We start from the raw sequence: 27,289 nt of genomic DNA on the forward strand, positions 1-27,289 counted from the left end.
ATAAGTTGTAAATCTGTAGTGTATATAAGACATACAGACTCAGCTACTCAAATCTTTATTTATGTGAGTAGCCCTTATTCATGTAAGTAGCTCCTCTTACTTCAGCGTGATTACTCCCACAAATAAGCCTTTGAAGGACTGGACCCTGTATCATTCCAAAAAATTAAACTTTTCTATCTCAGCACAAACTGCAGATTTACACATCATTAACTTGTCCATGTCTCAACAACATCAGTATTATCAACTGAGCTTACATTAAGGTATGTGATATTAAAAGATAAATAGAAGTCTGACAGCAGGATTGGCACCACCTAATTGGCTAATACCCTACCATTAATCTCCTAAAAATACCCAGTACAACTGTATGTACAATGTGACATAGTTCAGGGAAACTTACATGCATAAAATCCAAATGGTAATAAACAAAAACCCTTTGTGCAAGTCTGCATCAAGGAGCAGATCCTAGTTTCATCAAATAATCTGAAATTTTGTGTTAGACTTAAATGGGAGCAAGAGCAATTCCCCACCCAAGTAAATGTTTTGCACTTTGGTTCTTACTGCTATTAGAAAGCTTTTTGTATCATGTTAGAATATCTTATTATAAATAGAAACTTTACAAATAAGAATATGGGGAGAATGTTAAAACATCCCAATGAGCAACCTGAAAGACATTAACTAGCAATTACAATTTATTTATCCATCTAATACCTTTAAAAAAAAAAGCTGAATTAAACAATGAAATTTGGTTTCTTGTGAAACAAATTAATCCTTTTTTGCTGAAAATTCTGTTCAGTTTACAAATTTTCAATCTAAGAATGAACTTTATAATTGCAGTTTGAAGGGATTGGGAAGAATATTTTTGTAAATAAAGATTATTAAAATCAAGCTTTATAATATTGTACATGTTCAGTGTGTGACAAAAATAAAAATATTTTCACTATGTTGCTAACCAGGCACCACAAATGTTACTCTGTGTATTCAGAAAGAAATTAAGCAATGTGCATTTTTTTCAAACTATCAGGTTTTATTTCAAAATACTTGTCTTAATCAATATTCCATATCCATTTTAGTATGAGTCTATGAAATATTAAAATCTTATAGTTGAATTAACCTGCATCATTCCATCCTGTGCATGGTGGAATGACATTTTCTATACTTGCAGTAAAACTTGTTACTGTCACTATTATTTCTTCCATTTAAAATAAAGTATGTTCTGTTAACTATCTGGTTCACTTGCAGCAGTAATTAAATAAAAAAAAACACTTTAAAATATGTCTATTGACAATTAGCTCAATAAACCAGATGATTCTATTTCATTCTAAATCATCTGACTGATATACCAAACTCTCAGATTCTACATTCCTATTAAAGAAAAAAAAGTACCTTCTGACTACAGATATGAATCTTAAATTCTAATTTTAATGTACCATCTTTGACAGAAATCCCATTGTTTAGGACATATAAAACTAGAGTGGACAAAGTACTAGCATATAATGTACTGCAGAAGACAATGCTGTGCTGATGGGGTTAAGGACTAGGGCTCAGATCCACAAAGGTATTTAAGCTCCAAAATTAGGAGCCTACATACCTTTGTGGATCTGGGCCCTAGTCCCTAACCCCATCACTACAGCATTGTCTCCTGCAGTACATTATATACGAATACTTTGCCCACTCTAGTTTAATTGATTTCAATGGAAGTAAGGAGCCTAAATACCATTAGAGTCTGTGCCTAGATGATATAATACATCTTTTCCATCTCTAATGTCTGGGACCCAAATTCTGTGGTCTTGAGTCAAGCAAAGGTCCTATTGACTGCAATAGAAGTTTTGCTCGACTGAAGGACCACAAAATGTGGACCTGTGGCTCTCATAACAACAGTGGCAGATAACCTGTTTCTGTGAAATGTTGCAATTGTTAAACTTTACAAGATTAATTCTGGGATCGTTTCCCCATGCATAAAGTTAAGCGTATGTGTAAGTCTGCAGGATCTGGGCCTTCGTTCATAAACTACCTGAACGTCGGACTGTAACTAAATTGGTAATGCTCATGTTCTAAACTGAGAGCACATGAACCGTGAACCTCATGGCATCATGAATATGAGGTAGAATTAAAGTCTCAGCATTCAATATATAGAACTATGTAAAAATATTTTCTAATGTGAATGAAATTATTCAAAGTAACAATACTGAACAAATTGCATGATATCAAAGGAGCTTTTGGATTTAAAAATAAAACACATATTTGTTACCTGAAAGATTGATTATAGCCTTTTAAAAAAAATGATACTGAGGAATGATCATATATACAGAAATGTTTAAATGTTTTCGATGCTTCTTATCAACATATTCACTCTTCACAGATTTTCATTATATAAAAAGTCTTTCAGGAAGACCATTGGATTATAGTTCTCTAAATGCTTTCTCGCAATACGATTATGTTAGTCTTTTAATGCAGGCTGAGTCTGGGCAGAATAGTAGGTCTACACGTGAGCAGTCATTTGCTGTTGTAAGCATACAGTAAAAGGGGGCTTAGTGAAGAAATTGTTTGTTATATCTGACGTACTTGAATAACAATAGAAAGATCTTACTGACAGCTCATTCACCTGTGCACATTGGGGAGGGAGGAAAACAGGGTATGTGGGCAAATATGTACTTACTTTTATAATTTGATGACAGTAAAGTATGACTCCTATCAATATGGTTATGCTATTATATAGTTTTAAACATGTGAAGGTAAAGTACATCTTGTTAAAGTCCTAAAAGGAAAATATAAATGAACTGTATAATGAAAGTGATTACAATTTTAAACTTTAAAATGCTGCATTTCAGAATGAGTTACTTTGGATTAATCATGTGGCATATCAATCCATACTTGACCAAAGTTGAAGGATAGTTCAAAATATATTTTGCAGTTTTCTGAAAGGAAAAGAATGTAAGTGCTGAATTCTCAAGCGATTTTACTATACAGCTAGATCAGAAGATTAGGCATGGCTTCAATATATAATCTATCTGCTGAACAAGTAAAAAATCATATCAAGGAGTCTTGGAATTATGCCAGTGCTGAACCCTAGGTATCCAAAAGGAAGTTTTGTATCATTCTCCAGTCCAAGATGTGGCATCTAAAATGCAACACAACACTGATGATAACAAATTGCCTGAATCCATGTATTACTCTGAGTTAGATTAAACTGTCTTGTATATTATATAAACACATACATCTCTGTTTAATATCTTGTAAAATGTAGGTATGGTTGTTGAGAAAATAAATGGAGCAATGACACATTTACAAAGAGTAATGTGAGCTATTCTTAGTTAGTGCTTACACATTGGTTCAGTTGTATGTGATTTGGAGCCCTGTTTTTTTTTACTTTTTGTGTTTTGTTTTGTTTTTGGGTTGCGTTATTTGATAACTTGCATTTTCAGTTTAAAATATTCAATCTGGGGGAGAGGATGTGTTACAGATATAGTTTATCAACAGCCTTAATTTTGTATGTATGAATTATATATGCCCTGGCTCTTGCCTATTCCTTCATATCAAGAGATATACTATCAGACGTAAAGGGTCTGATTCTTCTCTCACATTACTGTAAATCAGGAGCAAATCCATTGAGCTCAGTGGAGTGACATCAGTATAAAATTGGCATAAATGAAAGGAGAATCAGGCCCTTAAGTGTTTATGCTGGTATTGTTAGCTCTATCAGCTGGATACAACATTTGCTTGACTTGCCTAAGGAGCCTTTTAGAGGGTGGGCACAAATCAGCACTGAGCAAAAGGAGCAGAGTTAAGTTAGTTACATTTGTATAATATTTAAGAGAGTTTACAATTTGGCTGTAAAATTTACTTGTGGCTAAAACCTGCTGTAATATAAATGGTCCAAACCAAAAGCAAAATAATAAAATAAAATAAAACACACACATACATCCATCCCTCTCTTCAATTATCTTCAACAATTAGGAGAGTGTAATGGGCATTCCTATAATTCCCAAAACAGCTTCTTTCAAACTGCAAGTTTAAAAGCTATTAGACTGGATTCAGTTAGCTCACACAATACAAATAAAAGCCAGCTTTATTTTAAGGTATTTCACAATATTTTTCCCAAACAAAAATTTCAAATTCAGAATAAAAATGTAGTAAATCTTGAAAACAGATTCTGTTCCATGTCTATTCTTATACCTATCACTGTACTGAGTGCTTAAGTGAATATGAAAGCTATTCTAGCTGTATGTGTACTAAATTATATTCCAGCTAAATGAAAGCAGATCACAAAACTAGGGAATGTTCTGTATCTTACCAGCACTCCTGCACGTTACACCTTTGTGAAAGTTTGGGAGGTAAATACTTCTCACTCTACTGAGTGTCTTTGAAAGCATTTATTTCAAATGGATATTTCTCAGTCTGTTGCTGGTGGGTTCTCACAGAAGCCTGTGAAGCTGGTTTCTTGCCTGTCTATTATTAACTATATCTTGTATTGTATTTAATATTAAACGTGATGATATGATTCTAGAAGTTATATCACCCTTTGCCTGCCAAGTCCGTTTCTGATGTGACAGCACTGAATTTAGTGGGCTTTCATCAGTGATGAATTTGCCTGAGGGAATCTATTCCCATGCATGATAATGAAATAGTCTCCCAAAGGTGTGCTGAAGAAAAACACAGTGAAGAGTTTTTATGCATAACATCTAATTATTGGATTTAGTAGACATTAGGAAAACCTCTTATTAAATGCAAAATTAAGGAAAATATAAACAAACACTACAAAATTCATAGCTGGACATTAAGCTTAAACTTAGATTACAAAGTATGGAAAGATGTCCTGTAATATAGCTGAACACCTCTGACCAAACTCAGACCTAGGCTAGGACTAACCTACAAAGTTTTGTGGGCATAGCTATGTCAGTCAGAGATGTGGAAAAAAAACCATACGCCACCTAGCTACGCCAGCAAGACCCCCAGTGTAGACAGAGCTTTACCGACAGAAGAGTGCTTCAGTCAGCCTAGCTACTATCATTTACGGAGGTGGTATAACCGTGCTGACAGAAAAACTCCTTCTGTTGGCACTCAACATAAGGTATGACTACACTAGGGGTGTATGCCAGTATAGCTACACTGGTAAAGCTATACCACAAAGCCTTTGTAGTGTAGACAAAGGCTCTACTGTAATTATATGAAAATCACATGAAAGTCTTTGAGACAAATTAAGTGGTGATGAAATGGAGATATTAGTTATGCATCTGGTTTGACTCACAAAAGTACTGTAACTTGCAATGATTTGGCATCCAGTGCGTGTGCAAAAGTAATGTAACTTGCACACCAATGGAGTAGAAAGGGATGTAGCAGGAAAAAGCAAGACCTGGTATGTAAGATGAAGAGGATGGGTGGGTTAATGATCTGATATTAAAAAGATAGAAAGCCACTTGTACAGTCTTTCCTATACCCTCAATTTCTTTTTTGCCAAGAACTGATCTAATATTCTTCATCAGTCTGATAGGCAATAATTGAACTTGGGAAAAACTGCTGACACGGTTTCCACGTTCCTGAGCCATGATCAGACTGAAAATCGCCAATCAATACTGTATTGTTGTGATGTTTCATTTGATGTAACTGTATACTGCCCCCAAATGTATAATTTTCAATGTGCTACACAGTTTTGTATTGAAAATGCTTTACCACATTCTAGAAGTTGGCTGGGGGCAGATGGACAGAGACAGTTGGATCTCTTGGCACCTATGAAGGCATAGGAGGCAGTTTGAGATTGTGATGTAGGCATGTTTCTGTTAAAATGATCAGTTATGAAATAGTTAACAAGGAAGCCTGGGTTATTTCCACCACTGATCTTGAAATCAGCAAGAAGCAGCTCATCCTTTACACAATGTGGAACTGGGACATGAGCAGTCAACACAACACAAATATTAGTAGAGACTCCATGACTTGGGGAGGTCCTCTGCAGCTAGGAATTTGGCAATATTTTCTGAACTAGCTCTGCCACAACGTGTCCCCTAAAAATAAGGCATATTTAATTAATCACTAGAGGGGTGGGTGCCATCTATTAAACAGGCTATGTGTTCTTCAGAGTTCTGCTATCCAGTTACAGATCTGGAATGACCCTAATTAGCTGACAAGATCTGACATCACAGCCTGAGGTTGAAGATCTCTTTGTTAACTTATTAAACATAGTGGGCACCACAATGTATATACACAATCCTGATTAAATAGGTTGGAGCTAGAGCTGAGTGGAAAACTGTGATAATTTTCAAGATTTCAAATTTTTTTCCAGTTATGAATTAGGATGAAATGTCAAAAATTGCCAAAATGTTCATGAACCAAAATTAAAAAAAAAAAAAAAAAAAGTTCTGGTCAATTGAAACATTGTGTCAATAATTTCAAAACATTGTTTCAACTTTTACTTTAAAAATATTATAAATTAACTTAATTTTTTAAATAAAAATTTTTCAAACAAAAGCAGAATTTTTCATTTAAAAATGCCAAATTGGAAAGTTATGACAATTTTTAATTTCTAATTTTTTTGCAATAAATACTTTGAAAGGAGAAATTAATTGAAAATGAACTTTTCCTGCAAAATGTTTTGGTTGCATGAACTAGCATTTTCTGATGAAAAAAAGTTTCATAAAAAAATTCCTGATGATCTGTAGTTGTGGTGACTATGTTTAGTAAGTTACAGAACATTCATAACATCTCAGGCTCTGATCTTGCCAGGTGCACAAAGTAAAGAGGGATAAATCTGAGTAGATTGGATAGCTATGGCCCATATCTGCAGCATGTGAAACTGGTAATTCAGTAGCTATATTATAAAGGAGACAACTGAGCAGAGGAATGTGCAGTTCCCTAATGAATGATCCAAAGGACTCAATGGGTAACAGGACAGAGCAAAGACAGAGCACAATTTATGTGTTAAAATCAACTCAGCATTTTAACAGTCTCCTTTACCTGACAGGCCTTACGTATGGAACCTTAACACTGGCCAGAAATGAGAAACTGGAATTACACAGGAAGTTTTTTGTTTGTTTGTTTGTTTTTAAACTTAAAATGAAATCCTTCCACAAAATGATGACTACTTGTTATATTTATTGTAAATAAGTTTGGACACTGAAAGCTGACTAATCAATCTCACATTGTGCCTCTCATCCTGTAAGGATCTGTGGACTAGAACCCAGTACTACAGAGCTGGGGCCTGAATTTAGCTGACATGACCACAGTGCCACTGAGAGCCCATTGAAAACAACACTCAGGGGAGCACTCTGGAGAGCAAGCACCACAAGGAGTACCACAAGTAATCCAGAGTGACAGTACCATATGGCCCAGCATCCTATTTGACCCTGGAGGGTGCACCAGAAAGTTGTGTGGGCAACCGCACAGACTTTGGGTTTGCTGTGACTCCAGACTTCACCTCATCTCCTGATCTCTGATTCCAGTCTGATTCTGGCCTCCTGATACTAGCCTCGTACTACCTCTGATTTCCAGCCTGACCCTTACTCCTCCTTACTGAACCTGACTCTAGCGATTCCTCTGACTCCTGCTAACTACCATCCTTGACCACGAGACAAGACTGTCTATGCCCCAGTCCCTTACGCTTATCCTAATACAATGCTTGTATATCTGGGATCCAGACACTGCAGGAGAACGTTTAAATCCAAACAAAGTTTTTGGTAGCTCTTTTCTTTAAATAATAAAAAACACTCAGTTTTGTAAAATCTTCTTTTTCACAAAACCTAAAACTTGGGGCTATATTATGTGATGGTGTCCCTTTAATATGTTGTTAGTTCTCTTTTGGAGAACACTGAATGAGCTCCTGCTGACAGTTTGACCTAATACAAGTTCTGTTTGGGTTATGTGAAGAGGGAGGGATTGATAAGAGACACCAAATTGGAAAAGGATTTTTTTTTAAATCAAGGAGTTAATGTGATGAAATTTGAAAAAGGAAAAATAGGTTAAATAACAGGAAAAACTTTAAGACAGTGATATTATGAGACTGGGTAATCTACCAGAAGTGCTGGAAGCTCTATAGCTTGAGAAATTTAAAATTAAACTGCCAAAAGCAGTTGAGAATATTGTGTGATCTGGATATGGCAACTAGACAAATATTATTACTTCATCTATAATGTCTGGTTCCATAAATTCCCATTTATGCAATGTCAGTCATTCATGCCAGCACCTCAATTGCATAACTGCTGTGCATACTTATTGAATTTGCATCACCGCTTATCACGCAAATTTAGATTTAACCATTTTTGTATAATTTATAAATAGAATTAATTATTGCTATATATTTGTTTATTTTAGATTATTAATGAAAGATATTTGCATCTGATATGATTTACTTGGCTAAGCTACATTAACAAGTGGTCACATTTTATAAAAGTTAGTTTGGTATAGTGAAGTGGCTGTCTACTTTCTAAATAAAGTACACCTCTACCCCAATATAACGCGACCTGATAGAACACAAATTTGGATATAGCGCGGTAAAGCAGTGCTCCGGGGGGGAACTGCGCACCCCGGAGGATCAAAGCAAGTTCGATATAACGCGGTTTCACCTATAACGTGGTAAAATATTTTGGCTCCCGAGGACAGCGTTATATCGGGGTAGAAGTGTAGTTAACAAAAAATGCCATATTTAAGACCAAATCCTGTTTGCCAGACTCACATAAGCAGTCCCATTGAAGCCATTGGGACTGATTCTCAGCTAAGCCTGTGATCCACTCAGTGCAGGATCTTGGGGTAAAGCAAAGGTGGCTTTATGCCTCTTCTATTCGGGGAGTGTGCAGAGCCAGCTTAGCCCGTGGGACAGGTTAGAGTAGCCTTGGGTATGCCCTAACTGGCTGGCTGTGACACCAAAGGACCATTGCAGTGGCTGGGAATAGCCATGTGCAGTGGCTAGACTCTCTTGTCTCTGCCCATGACCCCTACATGCCACCTGTGCAGGAGACTGCAAGCAGGATTGTGCAGAGCTCCTGCTCCAGCTCTACAATACATAAGGACTTCCCCTATAATTAGAGACTTTCTAAGGGCTGAATCTGCCAGGTTTCTGACCACTTTGCATCACTGGAGTCAGCATATAGGGCTGTATTACATTGATGAATTGGACCCAGTGATTTTAATGGGATTACTTTTTTGAGAAACACTAAAAAGATTTGGCCTTTAGATTGTACTGAGATAAAAAGAGGTTACTGCTGGTAGAGCAGGTTAAAATCATAGTTTATAAGATGACAATATGATCTACACTGTTTTCCATTATCAGGATTTCCTCAGGGGATGTGTTATGAAAGAATGACCACCTGTTCCAGAAATTAATGTTGATTTTTTGCCAGAATAAGACAGCTGCCTATAAGAAATATGCTGGCATATTATATTGCAGATTTGGAAATGATGTTGTTCATTATCTATACATGAGTCCTCACTGCTTAAAAATGCTTTTACACTGGAATGATATAGCATAATTGAATCTGAATCTTTGATCAGCAGAATCTAGATCCACTGCACATTAAGTCTAGGAAGACCTCACTTGTTTATTAATATTTCACCATTTAAAACCAGCTTTTAAGCTGTAGCACATTTTCTAATAAGATTTACAGTCAACAGAAAAATAGATAACTTTAATAAAAGTACAAAAGGCAAAGAAATTTCATCTGAACTCTGATTTTGGAAACAAAATGTCTTCCAGCAGTAATCAAAAACAGGGGTGTCCTTTAAACTCCCATTGCCTAGGATGCTAATCATTATCATTGATGAGGGAGTACAAATAAAGAGGCCAGGGTAACCAGATGTCCTGGTTTTGCATGTGTGTGTGTTTTGGGGGATGGGGAACGGCTTTGTGGCTTGGCCGATTATACTGAAGCTGGTGTTTTGTCCCAGTTTTAGTATAATCAGCCAGCTGGCTGACCTTCTGTGTTCTGCAGTCTGCCACCCTAGCACCAAAATGAACTTGTAGCCCAGCTGTGTCTGTTACGCCCAATTGCAGCTTGCAATATCTCACCATTGAATTGTTGTTGTGCACTCTGATGCACAATGGAGTCCAAATTCCTGTTTTGTGCACACTGGCATGCTGTGGAATTTAGAGTATTTCAGGTTTCAGAGTATACAACAATTCACTGAGGAAATACTACACTGTAACACAGCACAGACATAGCTACAAGTTCACCTAGAAAGGGCGTAAACTGGGTGGTCAGCAGCACCAGGCACAGGAATTTGGACAACTGACAAAGAGGGGGGGGGGGGAAAAAAAAGACATGGATGGGAAGATTCACAAATAGGCACCCACCGTCTATCATAAGCATAAGTTAGCACCCCTCCCCACTTCTTACCCTTTACAACAATTTTCCCTCCCCAACTTGATCCCTTACAATTCCAGAAACCAAGTTGAGAAAGCCAGATCACTTTTCTTTTTAAAAAATGTGGTCACCTTAAAAGAGGTTAAAAGGTTTCCTAAAGTCAAATGGTTGTTTAAAAGGGCTGCGGACAAGATTATGCCATCTTGAATGTATCAAATCTATTTTTTCAAATATTAAGGAATAAAAAAAAACCTCCAGGCAGAAAAGGCATATATTTATGAAAAACAAGCTAAAAATCTGCAAAGCCTTCTCCTCTGTAATTTGCAGCAAATTCAAACAATGTAGAGTGCAGAATGGTGTATCAAGATTATGTCATCATTCAGATAAATTAAACCATGTTTTCCATCACCTTCACTGGCTTCTCGTCTATCTCAGAATCAAATTCAAATTTGTCACCCTGTTTTCTAACATATCCAGGGCTGCTGGAACAATTTTTATAGTGGGGGTGCTAAGTAGGGTTGCCAACTTTCTAATTGCACAAAACCGAACACCCCTGCCCCGCCCCGCAGCCCCACCCCTTCTCCAAGGCCCCGCCCCGCTCACTCCATCCCCCCCCCTCTGTCGCTCGCTCTCACCCATCCTCCCTCACTTTCACTGGTCTGGGGCAGGGGGTTGGGGTGCAGGAGGGGGGTGAGGGCTTCGGCTGGGGGTGCAGGCTCTGGAGTGGGGCAAGGGATGAGGGGTTTGGGATGCAGGAGAGGGGCCTGGGCTGGGTCAGGGGGTTAGGGTGTGGGGGGTAGGGAGTATGGGCTCTGGGCTGGGGGTGCAGGCTCCGGGTGGGTCCAGAAATGAGGGGTTCAGGGTGCAAGAGAGGGTTCTGGGCTGGGGCAAGTGGTTGGGGTGCAGGGGGGTGAAGGATCCAGCTGGGAGTGTGGGCTCTGGGGTGGGGCAAGGGAATAAGGGTTTGGGGTGCAGGAGGGGGCTCAGGGCTGGGGCAGGAGTGCGGGATGAGGTTTGGGATCCCAGAGGTGCTTACCGTGGCTCCTAAGAAGCAGCTGCTAGGTCCCTGCATCCCTCAGCGCATGGGCGGCCAGCAAGGTTCTGTGCTCTGCCCTCATGCCTGCAGGCGTCACCCCCACAGTTCCCATTAGTTGCAGTTCCCAACCAATGGGAGCTGCGGAGCCTCCTTGGCCTAGGGGCCGCAGGGAGCTGGCGGCTGCTTCTGGGAGCTGTGCAGAGCTAGGGCAGGCAGGCAGCCTGCCTTAACCCCGGGCCCCCGCTGCGCCGCTGATTGGACTTTTAACGGCCCAGTTGGTGGTGCTGACCAGAGCCGCCAGGGTCCCTTTTCGACTGGGTGTTCTGGTCAAAAAACGGACACCTGGCAACCCTTGTGCTGAGAGCTATTGAACCAAACTGTAAATCCTGTATATAATGGAAATCACTTCAAGCCAGGGGGTGCAGAGCACCCCTCATTCCAGAACCTATCCATGAAATGGTCTCATCCTGTCTCCAGGACCTCATATTCACCTCTCCATTCCATTCCTCCATACTTGGCAATATCTCTACAAATTAATAAAAAAGAACAAAAACATTTCCTCTTGTAGAGAATACAGTTCAGGGTCATACAGTAGTAGCATTATGGATAGCTTCAGGTACTTGTTTAGCAGGACACAGTCAACTTAAAAAAATCACATTTGCCTGACTTTTTTATTTTAATCTACTATTGTTAGGCCATGAAGTCAGTTGTGTTACTACAACTAAAAGGCATTGGAAAAAATCAATATTTTTTCTATTTGTCCACCTGGTGCACTGGATACCACTTTGTGTCTAGTCCATTTTCACTGTTTCCCCTGTTTGAGGGGGTCTTTCACAAAGAAACTGGGGAGAGAAAAACATGTTTAAAAAGGAAAAAAAAAAGTGATTTTAAGACCACAAAACTGGCTAGAGAATGGTGAGGTGGGATAGAATCTGAAACTACTTTAACTTTTTTTTTCTTAATTGTCTGGATTTCAAATTGATGTCCCTTTAATATTGAACAAACAAAACAAAAAACATTATAGAACAACTGGCCCATGGGGAAAGTATTCTTTCAAATTCCCCTGGGTCAGTGGTTGGTTTATATCCCCAAGAATGAGAGATTATATCCCTTATAAATTCTGTATCATCGATGTTCTCACAAATAGAAAAATCTATTACAATTTGTTTTTAATCCAGCTAAGCTTTAGGCTTCAATGCTATAAGACATGTGGCTAGTGAGACAAAGGCAGCTGGAAGACAAAGTGAGTTAGCCAATGGAGTTTGCCAGCAGAAGAAGGCAGGGAGGTAGTTTTTTCTTCAACTTGCTGATACTCCACAAGGAAGAACCTGCTTATGTGAGGAAAACAGCATGTCAACAACATCACTGCTAGCTCTTCTTCTGCCTGCACCAGTGGGGACCTGGACAGACAGGCATCCTGACTCTGGAGTCTTCTACCCAGAACCTGGTCTTGACTTGCTGGGAAGGTGGCCTGCATGTCAAAGAAAGCCAGGCAGGGGAAAACATCTGGCATGAGAGCTGTTGGTTGGTGTAGTCCCTCAGGAAGCAGGTAAGAGAGCTGCAGAAGGAGGTGGCTCATCTGTGTAGCATCTGGGAGCATGAGGACTTCATTGACAGGATGCACATGAGACATCTGGGACAGAGAACACTAACCAACTAGAGAAGACTACAGTGGCACCAGAGGAAGGCGAACTGGCTGCTCTGCAGGGAGGAGACTGGCTGCCACTTCAGGCAGCAGATGGTGCTCCACCACCATCCGGTCGCCCATTGTGACAGATTTTTGTTACCAATTTGCCTGAAGGCGTCAGTTGATTAGGCTGATGCTTCAGGATCTTTTTAGGGAGGAGATGACGAAGCACATCAAGGGTCTAAATTTTAAAGCTTTATTAATAAAATAATAAAATACAGCAGAGAGTGCTGGGAACGCTTCCACGTCACTCAGGGGAAGAAAGAAAGCATTGGAGCCCCAAGTCCTAACCCAATTTTATACTTACACATGCGCTACCCAAGACTGGCCAGGCCTGGGTGGAATGTAAGAAGAAGAGGGGGAAGGGTGGACGGGAGTTCTTGCCCTGGGCCCAGTTCATCCGGGGAATCTGCTGTAATTTCCAAATTGCTCCAGCTCTCGGCAGGGTTTTTAAGTCCTGGTGTAATGGGGCGAGACTCACCCCTGCGGCGCCTCCTGTTGGTCATCCTGGGAATTAGCTCTTTAGACCCAGAGCACCCTCTGCAGGCTGGTGCCTTGCTGCTGCTGGCCCCTGTGTCCCTTCCGGACCCGGTGCCCCTTGTCCTCGGGCACTGCCCCCTGGCAGTACACCTGCTCTCTGGGTCTCTCCACCCAGGGGAACCCCCGCCCACTATCCCCACCTCGCCTCAGTGGCTACTGCCAGTCACCATCTAGCCCCCTTTCACTGGGGCTGACTGCAGTCTGTATAAGCCAATCATTACAGGAAAGGGGGGTTGGGACCGACTGCCTCTGCCTACTCTGGGCTACACCTTTGCACCCTAGTACTTTTCCGGCCTTTATCAAGGCCTGCAGCCTGGGGAGTTTCCAGGCTGGAGCTCCCAAGCTCCTCTAGCCTTTCCCCAGCCCTGCTCCACTCCGGTACCCTATTCAGCTTCCAGCAGCCAGGCCCTGCTCTCTCAGTAAGCTAGAGAGAGAATCTTTAAGCTCCCTCCTAGCAGCCCCTTTATAGGGCCAGCTGTGGCTGCTTCACCAATCAGCCCAGGTTCACTGCTTTACCAATCAGCCCAGGTTCGCTGTTTTGCCCTGCCACAGCCCTCTCCCAGGGTTGTTTTCAGCCCTTCAGGGCAGGAGCGGATGACCACCCCGCTACACCTGGGTTCCTTTGGGGGTGTCATTGTCCAGGGCCCTTTGTGCCTGGTGCTTTTTGTACCAGTCCAAATTGGCTTGCTGTGGCCTTCTTGGCTGCCCAAAACACACCGGCTTTGGAGAATTGGTTTTCCCTTCTGTTGGCCTTCACTGTCACCGCCTCATTTGCTCTGTTTTTGCTGCTATTTTTGCAGTGCTGCTCCACTTAGTTCTTCTCTTCTCACAACTGGACAGCTGTAAATTTCTTGTTTATAAATTTCTTGTCGAGCCCATGACCTTGGGCCGGGGCCAGTGTCTTATCTTCACACGGAGCTAGCTGAAGTGCCAAGTTAACCCATTCTCTAATTTTTTCTTCCTCCCTCCCTCTTTTGGCCTCTCGTACTCCTGCAAAGAAATTTTTCATTCCCCACTTACACACCTTTGACCCTACCCAAAATGTTTTGCAATGCTTGCAACAGCATTAGCCACATACAGTGCTGATCTGCCTTCCCTGGGGACTCCCTGAGGGAGGGGACCATTGGAGTGTGACACCATCCATTGAGGTCAACAACCAGAAATGCTGTACTGGCAACAGGAGGAGAAGTGCAGACCCCAATATCTGAAAAGCAGGAGCCACCTGTCTCCAAGGGTCGGGGGCCACAACCTGCAAGAGGAGCAGATGTAGGGTAGTGGCAGTTGGGGACTCCCTTCTGAGAAGGATGGAACTTCCATCTGCTGACCTGACCAGATATCCTGGGAGGTTTGCTGTGAGCCTGCATCCAAGATGTTACGGAAAGGTTGCTGAGGCTCATCCAGCCCTCTGACCACTACCCCATGCCGCTCATCCATGTAGGCACTAATGATGCTGCCAGCTGTGACCCTAAGCATATCAGTAGTGACTACAGATCTCTCAGAGACAGTGAAGTAGTCAGGGGCCTAGATGGTGTTTTTGTCCATCCTTCCAGTTGAGGGTAAGACCCATTCAGGGACATATATATCCTGGAGATAAATGCATGACTGTGCATATGATGTCAACAGGAGGTCTTTGGCTTCCTCAACCATCGGATGAAGGAGGACTGCTAGGAGGAGACAGAGTCCACCTAACAAAGAACGAGAAGAGCAACTTCATACACTGACTCAATGACCTAGTGAGGAGGGCTTTAAACCAGGTTCAAAGGGGATAGGTGACAAAGGACCACAGGTAGGTATAAAAGAGCCTGACAGATGACTAAATGTTTGGGGGTGGGATAGGGTGAACAGACGTCCCGATAAAATCGGAACTGTCCCGATTTTTAGGCGTTTGTCCCGCGTCCCGACTGATGTTTGGTTGGGACGCCATTTGTCCCGATATTTCGCACTCTTGTTTTTGTTTTGTTTTGTTCCGCCTGCGGGACTCCGCTTTTTTTTTTTAATTCCCATGCTCTGCCGGCGGGACTCTGGGACTCCGCTTTTTTTTTTTTTCCCCTTGCTCTGCCGGTGGGACTCCCCCTTTTTTTTTTTTTTTTTTTTGCTCTGCCGGCGGGACCCCATTCTCTCCCCCCCCCATGTGTCCCAATATGTTCTTCATCCCATCTGGTCACCCTAGGGTGGGGGAAATGGTAAATTACAATAAGGTATAGGAGCAACAAGTGAGAAATTAGTGGGGGAATCTTCTCAACTGCTTAGATATCTATGCACAAATGCAAGGAATATGGGGAATAAACAAGAAGAATTGGAAGTCTTAGTACACATGCTAAATTATGACCTAACTGGCCTCACAGAGATTTGGTGGGATAAATTTAATGACTGGAATACTGGTATAGAAGGGTATAGCTTGTTCAGGAAGTCTGGGCAGGGAAAAAATTGAGGAGGTGTTGCATTGTACATAAAGAACATATATACTTGTTCTGAGATCCAAGAGGAGGTGAGAAGCAGATCAGCTGAAGGTCTCTGAGTGAAGATAACATGTGGAAAAAATAGGGCCAATGTCATGGTAGGGATCTATACTAGACCACCAAATCAGGAGGAGGCGGTAGAAGAGGAATTTCTAGAACAAATAACAGAACTATCCCAAACACAAGACCTGGTAGTAACGGGGGACTTTAACTATCCAGACATCTGCTGGAAAAGTCATACAGCAAAATAAAAAATTTCCAATCAATTATTGGAATGTGTTGGGGACAACTTCTTATTTCAGAGGGAGGAAGAACAAATCAGGGGGATACATGGAATAAATGTTTTCATTAATATGCCCAGTTATTTCTCCTGACTGAATACAGATTATTTTGTACTCAGTAACATTTCTGAGTAGTTTGACTATTATCCTTCAGTGTATGTTATTTGAATTTCATCTGCCATCAGACTGACCATTCACCTAGCTGTGTTAATTCCTTTTTGAATATTTGGTTAATCTACATAATTTTGTGTCATTTGAAAAATTTGCTGTCTCATTATTTACCCTTTTCCAGATCATTGATAATTATATTAACTATAATTTATAGTACTGATGTTTGGGGGCACCTCTTGGTTAACTTTTTGCAATGTTGAAGATTGTCTATTCCCAGTATTTGTTTTATGGATTTTAATCACTTTTTAATTCATGACAGTATTTCACTTTCTGACTTCTTACTTTGCTTGATTATCTCTTGTGAGTGACTTTGTTAAAGGCTTTTGAAAAGTCTAAATAAGTCACATACAAAAATACTAAAATAAGTTATTTAGATTGCAAAGTCAAGCCTTTGAAAGAAATTCTAGAATTAAGATTGCATGCAATCTTAATTCTGCCCACTAGTGCATATGTATTATGACCATATATTATTTTTCCACAGAACCTGTGTCTCATTCAGTTGGAGGCAGTGTTCAGTGACTGAGTTAGGTGTTCAACATTCCCTTTTATCTTCATTGGTTACTATATAGCCTCACACCTTATTTACTGCACACCATCCAAATTCTACAATGAATTAATTTCCTCATGGTGCTCATTACTGTAATACAGTATCTGAATGCCTCATGAACATTAAAGAATTTATATTCACAGCATCCGTGGGAGCCAAGAGATTATTGTTATCCTCATTTTACAGATGGAGAAACTGAGAGTAAGAGTTGTGTCTGAGATCAGACAGAAAGTCAGTGTCAAGATGAGAATTCCGGATCTCCTGAATCCCAACCTTGTGCTCATTCCTCCAGATCTCATTGCCTTATTGCCTGTGGTACTAAGTAGCCCGAGCTCCATTGACTTCAGTTATAGTTGTGAGTGCTCAGTAGCATTTCTGAAAGTATCTCAAGCACCTAGAACAGGGGTCAGCAACGTTCGGCACGCGGCTCGCGAGGGTAAGCACCCTAGCGGGCCGGGCCACTTTATTTACCTGCTGACGCGGCAGGTTCGGCCGATCGCGGCCCCCACTCGCCGCGGTTCGCCATCCCGGGCCAATGGGACGGCGGGAAGCGGCGCGGGCCGAGGGATGTGCTGGCCGCGGCTTCCCGCTGCCCCCATTGGCCCGGGACGGCGAACCGCGGCCAGTGGGGGCCGCGATCGGCCGAACCTGCCGATTTATATCAGCAGGTAAATAAACTGGCCCGGCTCGCTAGGGTGCTTACCCTGGCGAGCCGCGTGCCGAATGTTGCCGACCCCTGATCTAGAAAAATTAAGAACACATTTAGTGGCCACCTGTCAAAATTTGGTTTAAGTAACTTGTCCTGCATCATAAAGGAAATTTGTGGCAGAAGCAGGGAGAGAACTCAGTTCTTCTGTGTGTGTCATTAAACCAGCCTTAACCATAAACCCATCCTTTCTCTTCTTATCGTACTCATTCTTCAGACACTTTCAACTTCTAGAGCAAATGTGGCAGGATTCCTACAAAGAACAACAATATGCAACTATCCTGATTCATCTCCTGAGCACACTGAAACAGTAGGTTAACAATGAATGAGTAGCCCCCTTTTATAGATAGCATACCTAAGGACAAACACACAGCAGGTTCTTTCTGAAAGGCAGCATGGCTATGTGGATGAGAGTCATACCAACAATCTGCTATATTAGACAGCTATATTCTACTCCCAGCTTCTGTGAATGCTCAGTGTGGCATAAGCCTACACTGGTCCACAGGCTGACTGAGGGGAACCAGACTTGACTCTCTCTCTCTCCCACTGCTACAAAGTTGCTCACAGCAGCTGGGTTGAATTTCTGCACCCTGGGGTTCCCAGTATGATGCAGCTATTGTAGCTGTGTAGTCTGGGCTTACAATGTTCAGGGTTTTTGGCATGCTGACAAAATGAAATTCTAAAAACATAAGACACAGTAAGGAAATAGTGATTTTCAACAGCTTATAACTGCCAAATCTGAATACAATTTCATGAGATGAACAAAAAGCACCTCTCTGGTCCCTGGGCTTTTCCCTTGTCAAAGATCAAAACCATGTTGCAAACAATGGAGGTAGTAGAGCTTCTCAGAAAAAGACAAGTATCACCAAGGAAAAATGTTTGCTTGTCTAAATGTAGGCATCACTGTTAGTTCCTCCTATAATTATGTTACATACAAAAATTGTGAAACGAATGTTAACGTTGTGAAGTCAAGCACTCAAAAGATAGGAAATGCCAGTAATTAACTGAATGAACCAGGGTTCTAGAAAAATAGTCTGTGATCAAGTAATTAAAGATTACGCCATTATGCATATACACAAAGGGGCCAAATTAAAGTTCCACGGGCAACCTTAATTCTGGTATTTCCTAACTTTTGAATGCTTGATTTTGGAAGCTTTACTTTCTTTTAACCTCATTTAAAAAATATATAATTTCTTTGGGCTTGATGTACATTTTCTGAAGAGTATCTGATCCACTCAAATAATCTCTTATATTTTACCATTTAAACATTGTTTATCTTGCCTTACTTCTTCCAGAGGTCTGCATGCTTTGTGGGTATCTAGTATGCTTCAGTAGCCTCCAAGCTGATGGTCTTAACTAAAGTCTTTTTATTTTATTCCTCTGGCTCTCTCTTCTAGAGAGTTTAGTGTCACAAAGCTAGCGAAGAGGATACTGGAGAGGATGCTTGGAGTGCACTTTCACTTCTGCTGCTTCATGTATCTGGAACTCTCCTAACACCCTGGCTTAGAGCCAGGGAGCCACTTCTCTTTAAATCTCTTTTTAAAACCTTACTCTTTTTTTAGCTGAGGACTGACTCCTCTCAACATATTTTGTGTTAACGTACTAAGGAAGTTTTTTTACAAATAAAATGTATTGCATGGCCTGCAGCCATGTTACTTTGTGCTGTGCTCTTGTAAATAATAAACTCACAAGTTAGGCAGCGTTGGACTACTTCAGAACTTATGAAAAACCTACAAGGAACTCCAAGCTGCATCAGAAGGTAGCATTAGTAATTCAGTACTCTCTGAAACAGTATTGAAACAATATTCTAGCATTGTATATGGCACTCTTCAGATGAAATGTAAAACCTCAGTCCTGATCACTTCTGCTTATTAAAGATCCCACAGTATTATTTTTTGTGTGTGCAAAAGTAGGAAACAGGATATTAACAATGGCTACGTTTCAAATTGTGTAATTAGATCCCATCTCTCTAAATCCTCCCTGCAGTTCTATAAATATTTTTCACTTTCTGTTAACAGATGCAGTTTCATCCTTGAAATGACTGTATTTCAATGGAAGATGTGATTCCTGTGGATAGTTTATGTTTCACTGTGACATAGTGGAGAAAGTTTGTGTAACCTGACTTCCAGCTACTGGAGTTAGGGAGGTCAGGAGCAAATAATAATTAAGAAGAAATAGGGCCACCCAGAGCTCAAGGTCTTCACATCCACTTGTTATTGGGATAGATTTTCTATTAAATCATTGGTTTTCTTACTGTAATCATGGTGGTTTAAAATCTCAAGAAATGCAGATTTTTTTTTTCATTTCATTGCACCAATTAACCATACAAGCTTCACTGACATTGACTCTCATGTACCACTGTGCATTCCTAAGCTTCTGCACACGGAGGCTAGACTACTTGCCTGCCAAATGTTTGCCCTATATGGGTTCCTCATTGTCAGTTTCTGATATGCCTTCATCACGCTAATGGTTTTCTCTTTGGGGATTATATTCGTGTGTGTTGGAATTTAATTGTTTTTAACACAGGCATTGTTACTGATCTACTCACTGTCTATTAAGCCAGGTTTCAGAGTGGTAGCCTTGTTAGTCTGTATCAGCTGTTTGAAATGGGCCACCCTGATTACCACTACAAAAGTGATTTTTTCACCTGTTGATAATAGCCCACTTCCACTTTAATTGAACTGTCTCATTAAAACTGACCACCCATTTGGTAAGGCAACTCTCATCTTTTCATGTACTGTGTGTATATATATATATGGCTACTGTACATTCCACTCCATGCATCTGATGAAGTGGGCTGTAGCCCACGAAAGCTTATGCCCAAATAAATTTGTTAGTCTCTAAGGTGCCACAAGTACTTCTCCTTGTTTTTGTCCATTAAGCAGCATGCTTAAGCCTCACAGGTGCAGTGGCTCCTCCCAGGGGGCTGGGGGCGATGGAGCCGGGGTGGGTAGTACACGAGGAGAGCGGCTAGGCCATCACGTTTGCTGTCCTTCATGCCGTTATGAACCCGCGACTGCGGCATTGGCGAGAGGCGGCTACGGTGCTGCTGGCGGCCGGGAGCGGGGCACCGGCCCGGGCGGTGCGGTCCCCGCTACGCCCCTTTGACTACGAGATGCTGCTGCTGCAGCGGAGCCCTCGGAGCAGCTTCCTGCCCAGCGCCCACGTCTTCCCGGGCGGCCTGCTGGAGGCAGCCGACTTCTCCGCTGACTGGCTGGGGCTGCTGCCCGCTTTACCCCGCTGCGGGCTGGGCTCTGTGCGGCCGTCGCCGCCGGGCGGTAACCGAGCTCCGCTCTTCGCCACCGACCGGGCTGGCCTTGGCTCGCCGCTGCCGGGGGACGTGGCCTTCCGCATCTGCGCCATCCGGGAGACCTTCGAAGAGGCGGGCATCCTGCTGCTGGTGTCGGGCCCCGGCCCCGCCTCTGATCCCGGCCCGGCCCGCTTGCTGCCTCAGCACCACCTGCCGCCGGGCCCGGAGCTCGCCGAGTGGCGGCGACGGGTGCAGCAGGACCCGGCCTGCTTCCTGCAGCTCTGCCGCTACCTGCGCTGCGTCCCCAACATTTGGGCGCTGCATGAGTGGGGCAACTGGCTGACTCCGGTGCCCAGGGCTGGCCGGGGCGACCGGCGCTACGACACTGCCTTCTACCTGTGCTGCCTTGAGGAGCGGCCTCCGCACACGTCGCAGGACGAGCAGGAGGTGACAGGCTTCCATGTAGGTTTCATCACCACAAACACCTTATATTTTTCCCTGTACTTCCCTTACATTCCATAGAAACTATAGGCAGGGCCCAGGAGGGGCCATGCCTATGCAACACTCATTTCCTTACCCCCCACGCCTTCATATCTCCAACATAGTGCTGGTCCAGTAGGTGATTATGTAGATGTACTTCCTATAGACGTCCTTGTACATCTTGTAACCTGCACCCTTGTGCAGCACCATTTGGAGTTGATCTGCCAGATTCCAGATGTCCATACACCTACTGACATTCTGAAACCTATTATATATTACACATTTTGTACAAGGTAGGAGGTGATTGAATTTTAGATGATTAACCCATATACACCCACATGCCATGTGACTAGTAGGAGATATTAGACTTCCAGAGGATAAATACATCAACCACAGAAGACCATCAAAAGGTGACCCGCTTCTAGATCACTGTATACTGGTGGCCCTAGTCCCTTGTTGGGGATAGACAGTCAGCCGTGTCCATGTTAGGTTTCTGTCCCTTTCTTCAGGGCTCTGTTTACTGTCTCCACAAAGAGAGAAATTTTTTTGCATGCTTTTCTAACACAAATAACACTCTGATAGGCGTTCAGACTGGGGTCTTCAGCTCTTGGTAGCTACTTGGTAGGGCCCTTTCCAACCCCAGGGGGCTCAAGAACTGCCTGCCACCTCAAGCTCTGTTCACTGGATGGTTAGTTAATCCTACCCTTTTATGGAACTGAGTTCTTTATATTGTCCAGCTGAGAGTGTGGGCCAGTCATGAGGTGCTAATCAGCTGCTTCAGTTTCTTCCTAGAATCTGTCTCTGGGATTTTCTCTGGGGTGGGGGGTTGGCTGCTCCCTGAACTATTAAATGGGCAGATCCTCCTGTTACAATCACCCATCATACACCCACGTTATGCAGTATTAGTGGGATGTGACCCTTGATAGTCTATATGCTTGGGGATACTCGGGGGTGGTCTCAAGACAGAGATGGTTGTCTAATAACTGTGGTCCCGTGTACAAGTTCACTACAATTTTTTGACACTACCAATGTTTCTTGGAAAGTATTTGTCTCTGATAGAAACTACATACCGTGAAACACAATCCAAAGTTTAAAACATCAGAGAACTTGTTTTGAACAAGTTAATATTTGATGATAAATATTTGTTTACTTTTTACCAATATCATATCAGAAATGTATTGTGGATGTCATTCACAAGAACATGGAGGGAAAGGTGTGTCAGTAAAGGCCCATACACCATAGTCTTGATACATGAAACCAACATTTAGGTAATAATGGAAGAATTCCGTGCATATAGAAAATACAACTGACATGAAGTTAACACTCTGTATCTGGTTTTTCTAATTTCTGAAAACTGCATGCTCTCCTTGGCTAAGAAGCAAGTGCTCCGAGGTAAATTTCCACTTAATAATGAAGGCATTTGTAGCAATTCTGTAGCTGAATTTGCTTTGAGTTTTGTATTATTCAATGGAAGTCTTTATCATACCCTGAAAGCAGAGTTAATATCCCCTTTTAAAAACATCATTGAAGTCCAAATTTGGCACACCTACGTGTAATCCTCAAGTGTCTTATGAATTTAAAAAAATCAACATTTTTGCAGAAGAAATATTTTAAAATGCTACCATTTTGAAACTGTGTGTTACGTGTGGGTTTTTTTTGGTGTGTGTATAACTCACCAGTACAGTTCCATTTCAATCTAAATCTGCGGGCAACACACTGAAAATTTTACCTCTCTTTGGAATCCAGAACGCTAATAGGGTAAACTGTTCAGATAAGATGTTGTCCATCCCAGGGTTCACACAAGGCCTTCTTTGCCACTGCTAAGGGTTTCAGTAAGGTTTAAGCAATTGATAGAATTTCACCAAAAGAGCTCAAGAAGAAAATATTATTTCATGTTTGTCTTCCTTTTACAGTGGTCAACCCCTCCAGAAGCTATTGAACTCTTTAAGTCTCAAGAAATATGGTTTGCTCCACCTCAGTTCTATGAATTGTGTAGGCTGTGCAACTTTACTTCACTTTGTGACCTGCATAGGTTTGGTTCTGACCGTGCTTTAGAAGGGTGTGAACGTTGGATGCCCGTTACTTTGGCTGCTTCAGATGGCTACATTCAGCTGTTACCAGGTAAATTAACCAAGTGAAAGAGCTTTTATTACTGTGAAAGAGCATTGGAAGGGATATAAACCCTCGAGCTTTGGGGCCAACTGACTACTAGGGAGCCAGAAAAAAGTTTCCTTGAGAGTAGATTATCCCATAATTGCCTATTGCAGGGTTTCTTCCTCTGAAGTAGTTGATATTGGCCATTCTTAGGATACTGGACTAGACAGACCACTGGTCTGATCAGTATGGTAATTTCTACATTTAATCAGATTGTCAATAAGTGTTAACTCTCATACAGGGTATTGTGGGGGTCATTAATATTTTAATTTGTCATACTTTTCATGCTGAAGGATACGATTATTTTATTTGTTTTTCATTTTTGTCTGCAGGATGAGTTAGAGCCCCATCCTACTGGCCTTATTTGGGCAATGGATCTGATCCTGCACTCCTTGCTAAGCAAGAGTCCCAAACATTGCAGTACCCTGAGTGATTATTAGCTAGTCCATCTTTTTAATATCTTTATTTCTTGCTTGCTACCTGCTTATGTAAACATTTGAGTTTTTACCTTCTTTCCTCTCCTGTTGCTTTTTTTTCTTCTTCTTCAAAAGGGCATAAATTGTATCTTTATGTTGCTATTTTCTGCTTCTTATATCTTTTTGGCTTTTTCTGGTCACCTTCTCTCTAATTTTCTTATTTATTACAGTTGGTCTTTCTTCTGCCTCCTAATTTCCTTTCTGTATTTTCATCATATTACACTTGCTCTCCATAAAAGGCTGGACAAGATCCTTCCACCAAGATCAGTTTTTAAACAAAACTGGGTAATCTGATCTGCTTTCTGTTCTTAGTCTGCTGCAACTTCTTGTGTAAAGTGGGAAAGTCACTTAATCTCTGCCTCATTTGTCCCTCTATAATATTTAATTACTTATGTCAAGGATGCACTGAGACCATATTCATTAGTGTACATGAGGTTCTTGGATATTTCTTTATTTGTATGTAATAAAAAAATAAATTCATTTTAGTATCTGGAAAAGCTGCCTTAGAACTTGAATGTTCCATTAGATTCCAGGTTTATTGCAACATCTGGAACCTGCAGTATTGCATCCCTGGTGGCTATTATGGAATTTCATGGCCATCTTGAAATTTGGGAAAGATTGGAAGCAATTTTCTTTTAAATCTGATTGTACTCTGAACTCCATTCCCACACATTTTCAAATACTGATAATAAAGTAGCTTGTATCCTAAAAATTGCTAGATCACTGAAAAATAAAATTATTGAATTAAAACTTAATATTTTTCAGGAGATGAGCTGTATCCGAAAGATCCAGATTATACAGGAGAAAAGAAACTTTTTTTGTCAACAGATAAGAAGGTTGAAGAGCTAATGAAAGAAGACAGTAAGCTTCACCGAGTTGTAATACAAAACCTTAACAATCTTACTGTCCATGTTAATATCCAACCAAAATATAAACACATCAATCCACTAAAGATGGACTCTAATATAGTGGGAAGCAATGCAGATTGCAATAGCAGACTATAATATGCCATCTCTTTTAAATTCAGTATGTATCAAATTTTATATATTTTTATTTTAGTGCAGTTAGTCCTTTGTGACAGGTGCTAAGTGGTTAGCCCTGGAGGCTTAAGTCTTCATTTGCGAAAGAACAGGTTAGGTACATCATGGGCATCAACAGTACAAGCTTCTGTATGTTGCCATGCCAGTGTATCTCAAACAAGATCAGGAGAGGCTACTTTGGGTAAGAGGAGGGTTCAGACTTCATATATATTTAATGCTTTGAAACTGAACAAATGTGCCAGTTGTGATGTGGACACATGCCCACTGAGAACTTGATGTAAACTACCAACTTAATTCATGTTGTTCACCAAAGAGCCATTATATGGTAATGATATTTGGCCATTGCCAATTTATGTAATAAAAGTGACTAGTCTGTAACCCATGTCCCTTGAACAATTCAGTTCCCTTTTCTCATTGAGTACTGAAATATTCTTGTCATGCTCAGAATTTAGCTAGCTCTTCTATTTTGCTTCCAAAAGATATCTTTTAGATGACACTATGTTAATGTGTCTAGAAATCTAATTGAAGGAGTTTTCCATTGTATGACTGCATTTCCTACTCTCATCTTTGGGAATCTCAACATGTGTTCATTAAGTTAATTTATTTGCCAACATTATTTTGTTTTTAATTGTTTAACAAATGTTTATTTTCAGTAGTTTTATTTGTATTATTTAAGGTGTACTGAGGGTTGAGAGATTTATTCCCTTTAAAATTTAAGTTTATTTCCAAATTAAGAACGAACTATCAAAGGACTGGTTTGACAGCAGTCATTCCCTTTATTTAGTACCATATTTACTTTAAGTGAAAGATTTCAACAACTTAAAAGATGAAAATACTGTTTACTGTATAGTTCTGAGAATACAGAAATTAATGTTACTGCATATATCAGTATGAACAACTGAAGAGGAAAATGTAGAGCCCTGAAAACATTACTGTCCTACCTCAAACATCCCACATTTGCTCCTTGACTATTATACTGGTGGTATCTTGCCTTGCTATCTTTGTCTCATGGTGTGGGAATACAGCTCACACAGCTCCCAAACTGTTGTTCATCTCTGCTACTTTTCTTTTACAAGTGGAGTTTTCAGAGCAAGACCCAGTGATATGAGATCTACATAAAGGTGCTCCATGTTGTACATAGAAGGGAGAAGAGAGGATAATTAGGGGCTAGACCCTAAATAGTAGAGCTCGCCAGGTAACAACAGTTCCATTTCATGACAACTTTTGAGGTTTCAAATTTTGGTTTTGTTCTGCATTGGAACAAAACCAAAACTTTTTGAACAATTTCACAAACAGAATTGTTGAAACATCCATTTTCAGATCAAAAAGCTCAGATTTTCAAATTGTAAGTGACTGGGGAGTCCACCCGGGATCTCTGAGACCTTACCATCAAACTTAATCAAAATCAATAAATCTCTGTGAAACAGCATATATTGACAAAAAAAGTTGAAACCACCTCTGCTAGACAACAAAAAGAGAAGAAGAAGAAGGAAAAAGTGGCAATTGGGAGATTTTGTGGATTAGTATCTCATGTTATTTCAGCTCTTAACCACTGCAGTATTAGGAGAATGAGGGGTACAATATGCTTCTGTTCTGTTGTTTGCGTACGTGGTCACTTAAATGCCCCAGCTTGAGCTTGTTTTTTAAACTTTTGTTTAGCCACTAAAAATGGCAAAAGTCTTCATAGCTAAATTTTCAGGCAGTGAACTAATAGCTGTTTGTTTTTACTAGCGTTACATTGAAAATATATCTGTAAAATAATGCAAAAATGCTGAAATGGTTAATTTTTATTACTTAGTTGTGTTACATATAGACTACAAATAAACCTAAGTAAATAGCAGATGTCCATCTATCTAGCTGGTATTGCCTGGCAGTTTGTCATATAGGCATTGCAGTAAAAGTGACTTTTAAGGATAGGGTAAGGGCTTTATGGACTAGTTTGGGGACTGAGATCTGTGCACATAAGTTGGCATGAAAGAAGCAGACTGTCAGAGGGTGATACTGGCTCTTTAAGAGGAAGCAGAACCACTGCACCTCTGTTGGGCTTAAAACAGGGCAGCTTGGGCCCTAGAGAGGGAGAGACCTTGTGAATGAGGATTGTGTTAGAGCACAGACTGATTCAGTCAGGAAAAAGGCTGGTGAGAGCTGCCAGAGACCAGGGGGACTATGGAAGGTCCTG

General features: G+C 41.1%; 1 protein-coding gene across 2 annotated transcripts; it reads left to right on the plus strand.

Annotated features, from left to right (window-relative positions):
• The first annotated feature begins 20,665 nt into the window (after positions 1–20,665).
• On the plus strand, positions 20,666–26,946 carry NUDT19 (nudix hydrolase 19). 2 transcript variants are annotated; one of them, XR_002909188.2, is made up of 4 exons: positions 20,666–21,422; positions 23,354–23,561; positions 24,241–24,355; positions 24,836–24,920. XR_002909188.2 is itself a non-coding variant. In XM_024219380.2 (3 exons), exons 1-3 carry the CDS (start codon positions 20,715–20,717, stop codon positions 25,072–25,074), a joined length of 1,155 nt encoding a protein of 384 aa, XP_024075148.1. In that variant the 5' UTR covers positions 20,666–20,714; the 3' UTR covers positions 25,075–26,946. The 2 variants fall into 2 exon arrangements, 1 of the variants encoding a protein (XP_024075148.1); XM_024219380.2 differs by lacking the exon at positions 24,241–24,355 and having other exon boundaries at positions 24,836–26,946.
• The last annotated feature ends 343 nt before the right edge of the window (positions 26,947–27,289 follow it).

The sequence above is a fragment of the Terrapene carolina genome, unplaced genomic scaffold, assembly GCF_002925995.2.
Source record: "Terrapene carolina triunguis isolate 2854851 unplaced genomic scaffold, T_m_triunguis-2.0 Scaffold130, whole genome shotgun sequence".
Lineage (NCBI taxonomy): Eukaryota > Metazoa > Chordata > Testudines > Emydidae > Terrapene > Terrapene triunguis.

Bases quoted from the DNA above. Each gene is read 5' to 3' on its own strand.
- NUDT19 (XM_024219380.2), top strand. From the start codon at position 20,715: ATGAACCCGCGACTGCGGCATTGGCGAGAGGCGGCTACGGTGCTGCTG. The intron at 21,423-23,353 runs GTAGGTTTCATC...TTCCTTTTACAG, and splicing joins AGGAGGTGACAGGCTTCCAT to TGGTCAACCCCTCCAGAAGC. The intron at 23,562-24,835 runs GTAAATTAACCA...AATATTTTTCAG, and splicing joins CTACATTCAGCTGTTACCAG to GAGATGAGCTGTATCCGAAA.